This window comes from Lygodium microphyllum, chromosome 17 (genome assembly GCF_053477565.2).
Source record: "Lygodium microphyllum isolate KBCC chromosome 17, Lygodium_microphyllum_v1.1.10, whole genome shotgun sequence".
NCBI classification, from domain to species: domain Eukaryota; kingdom Viridiplantae; phylum Streptophyta; class Polypodiopsida; order Schizaeales; family Lygodiaceae; genus Lygodium; species Lygodium microphyllum.
Genome location: NC_141151.1, coordinates 26960172 through 26963522, shown reverse-complemented (window position 1 = coordinate 26963522; position 3351 = coordinate 26960172). Strand labels below are relative to the sequence as shown.

The 3351-nt window shown below is 49.4% G+C and overlaps 1 protein-coding gene across 1 annotated transcript; it reads left to right on the top strand.

Moving 5' to 3' along the window:
- The first annotated feature begins 235 nt into the window (after positions 1-235).
- LOC148021719 (UDP-glycosyltransferase 83A1-like) lies at positions 236-3056 on the top strand. Its single transcript, XM_087696642.1, has 2 exons — positions 236-1114; positions 1826-3056. Exons 1-2 carry the CDS (start codon positions 328-330, stop codon positions 2830-2832), a joined length of 1794 nt encoding a protein of 597 aa, XP_087552768.1. The 5' UTR covers positions 236-327; the 3' UTR covers positions 2833-3056.
- The last annotated feature ends 295 nt before the right edge of the window (positions 3057-3351 follow it).

The following is a 3351-nucleotide window of genomic DNA, read 5'->3' as shown; positions in this document are numbered from 1 at the left end:
ATTTTCATTATTGTCCTGTCTTGGCAAAATGTTCTTTCACGAGAGTGCACACGTACAAATGATGCCATGATGTGTCATTGGAATTCAAACATTATGATTGCATGAAAATTATTATTGGATAATTGCTTGGGCCATGCATGATATGAACGTTCTATGCAAGTTGGTGTATGTACAAGGTTGATACCCTTGTTCATGCCTTTGTCCCCATGTTCGTAAGCACGTAATGAGATGATAATGAAGGAAGGTTAGGTAGGTAGGGTTTGGGACTAGAGGAGGGTTAGCGTGTATGAACGCGAGTGTACTGCGTCGCTTTGGATGTGAACACGGATGCAGATCCAAGGCAGTGTGAGCGCGGTTCCCGTTCATCGGATGTTGCTTGGCGTAGTGGGCGGAATTTGCCTGCCGCCTGCGCGCTTAAAAACGAGCGGCGAGGGGAGAGGAAGGAGCGGACGGCAGACAAGAAGAAGAAGAAGAAGAAGAAGAAGTCTTTTCTGCTGCAGCAGGACGGCCGTGACAAACATGGGATTGGGAAGAGGCGGAGAGGAGGAGGTTAATGGGCGAGGCGCACGGCCGCACCTGGTCATGTTCCCGTTCCCGGCCCTGGGCCACATCCGCCCCATGATGCAGCTGGCGCAGTTCGTGGCTCGCCGCGGCGTCCTAGTCACGTTCGTGAACACGGAGCACAACCACCACCTCATCCTCAGGGCCTCCACGTCGCCCGCCGCGTCACGCGCCAATGATGTAGAAAATAGCAATGCCGCCGATCCCAGCCATTATACCGTCGTGGCCTCGCCGCTCCCCGAGCACAGCGGTCTGCCCATCCGCCTGGCAGCCCTGCCCGACGGCCTGGCCCCCGGCGAGAATCGAACCGCGGACCTGCCCCAGCTGATCCGCGCCCTCAACTCCATGGAGCCCATCCTCCTGCGCTTCCTGCAGCAGCAGCTCCAGCCCCCCGCCACCTGCCTCGTCGCTGACATCGTCAACGTGGACGTCCCCGCCATCGCCGCCCAGCTCCGCATCGCCACCGCCTCGTTCTGGTGCCCCAGTATCGCCTCTGCCCGCCTCCTCCACGACGTTGAGCTTCTCCAGATCAATGGAGATGTCGCTCCCGATGGTATGAAATCAATGCTTGCGCTCTCTGTGTTCACCAGTTTACACAAACTCACTGGATGTGGAGAGAGAGAGAGAGAGAGAGAGAGAGAGAGAGAGAGAGATTATTATGGACTAAATGCTGATCAGCATTCTTATTTCCCTCGATAACCTCGACCTAAAACAAATACATGTGAAAGTTTGAATGGTTTGAGAATGGTCTATCCATAATTGCTTCGTCAAGCAAGTGACAATTTCTTTTAAAACTACACTTAAACAAAATCGAAAAATAACAACTAGTCTTGCAAAAGATGGTTTTTAATATATATTGAAAATAAGAGCATGCAACAGTTGTTGCAAGCCAAGAATAATTTCTCTCTCACGTGAAAATCATGGTCGATTGATGTGATAAAGTTTCTATTTTGAGTTATTATGTAGGATGCCATCAAATATTGTGACAACACCCTTTTAATCTTAATGGCAATATCGACCAGAACTTTGGCTTCTTTTGTGGAATTTTATTTCAAGAATATTATGAATTCCGAGGATTTCCCCATAACATCCCATTTTAAATGCTATGCAGCAAAAATGTGACATGTCCTATATAAGGGACATCACATTGCATTTCATTTTCTCCATTTCTTGACCTAGCTTTGATAAAGTTTTTAGGTATTTGGATACTCTCCTTGATGTCTAACGTATTCCAACATCGTGCTTCATGTGCTTGTTGATGTAGGCATTCCCGTCCATCGATCGGAATATATCAAGACTTCCTATCCTGGTGTCCCAAGGATTCGTGGTGGGGAGCTTCCATGGACATTAGGAAAAGACGAGGATATTGTGGGCATCTACCAATTCATGATGAAAAGATTCAAACAAATGTGCATGGCACCTTGGTTTTTATGCAACTCAAGCATTGAGCTAGAGAAGGAGGTGGCGGAAAGCTTCCCAAGAGATGTCAATATTTGCCCGGTAGGACCGTTATTTGCATACGATTTCAAAGTTACGCAACTGGATGGCCAGCCAAAGGAGGCGACTGCAAACAGAACAAGCGTGGGATTTTGGAAGGAAGAAGGAGGGTGCGTAAGATGGTTGGATGGTCAGGAGGAAGCGTCGGTGGTGTACGTCTCATTCGGAAGCTTAGCGATGTTCAATCAAGCCCAACTGGAGGAGCTGGCCTTGGGGTTGGAAGCGACCAAGAAAGCCTTCTTGTGGGTGGTGAGGGCAGACCTTATGGATGGGACGACTGCTCGGCTGCCGAAGGGGTTCGAGGAGAGAACGCGTGGCCGGGGGCTGGTGGTGGCGTGGGCGCCGCAGGAGGCGGTGCTGGCGCACCGGGCCATCGGTTGCTTTGTGACGCACTGCGGGTGGAACTCGACGATGGAGGCAGTGTATAATGGGGTGCCCACGGTTGCATGGCCCTACTTCGCCGACCAATTCGTGGACCGCAGCTACCTAGTCGAGACGTGGAAGGTCGGGAGGCCTGTGCATTACCCTACCGTGGCTCCCCCAGCATGCAACGGAGACCATCGTCATGGCCTGGTGACGCGCACCTCCATCCATGATGTCGTCCTCGACGTGATGCAAAGCCAGGACATGAGGCGCCGCGCCCAAGAGCTCGGATCTCGCCTCCGTGCTAGCGTGCAATGCCCTGCTGGTGCATCCATCTCCAAGCTAGATGAGTTCCTTACTGAAATGTGGCGCATTGCTACCATGATCGACCATGCAGCTCCTAGTGACTAGGCTTCAAGCTCCATGCATGATTGGCCAGTTGGCGGCTCATGCGGCTGCTACCTTCCTTATTGGGGCGCACTCCCTACTAGTGCCTGCTTCTTTATCATCTCCCATGTTGGCTTATAGAATTTGGCCACCCAAAAATATGAACCATAATAAATAGATGAAAGCTCTCGTGCTCTTTTGGTCTTTCTTTTAACCCTAGCATTTGAAAGTAATCCCAAACTCTCAATTTTCAAGGTACGTCCTAAAATTGCAATTTCTTTGTGAGGACATGGGAAGACTACACTATCCTTCTTACCTTGAGTATTTCCTTATTTAGAAGGGTGAAGTTATTCCCACCCTTTTTCTAAAGGATACACCCCTTTGAAAGATAATGCCCTAGTGTTTCTTGGTAGAATCACTTCACATGAACTAAAGTTTTTCAATAAACTAGGGCCATTAACTTTTTAAACGGATATTTTTAAGCCTCAAAACATTAAGCGATGTTTTGGATAAACTAGGGAAACTATGTCTTGTTTTTCCTTT

Bases quoted from the DNA above. Each gene is read 5' to 3' on its own strand.
- LOC148021719 (XM_087696642.1), top strand. From the start codon at position 328: ATGCAGATCCAAGGCAGTGTGAGCGCGGTTCCCGTTCATCGGATGTTG. The intron at 1,115-1,825 runs GTATGAAATCAA...TTGTTGATGTAG, and splicing joins TGGAGATGTCGCTCCCGATG to GCATTCCCGTCCATCGATCG.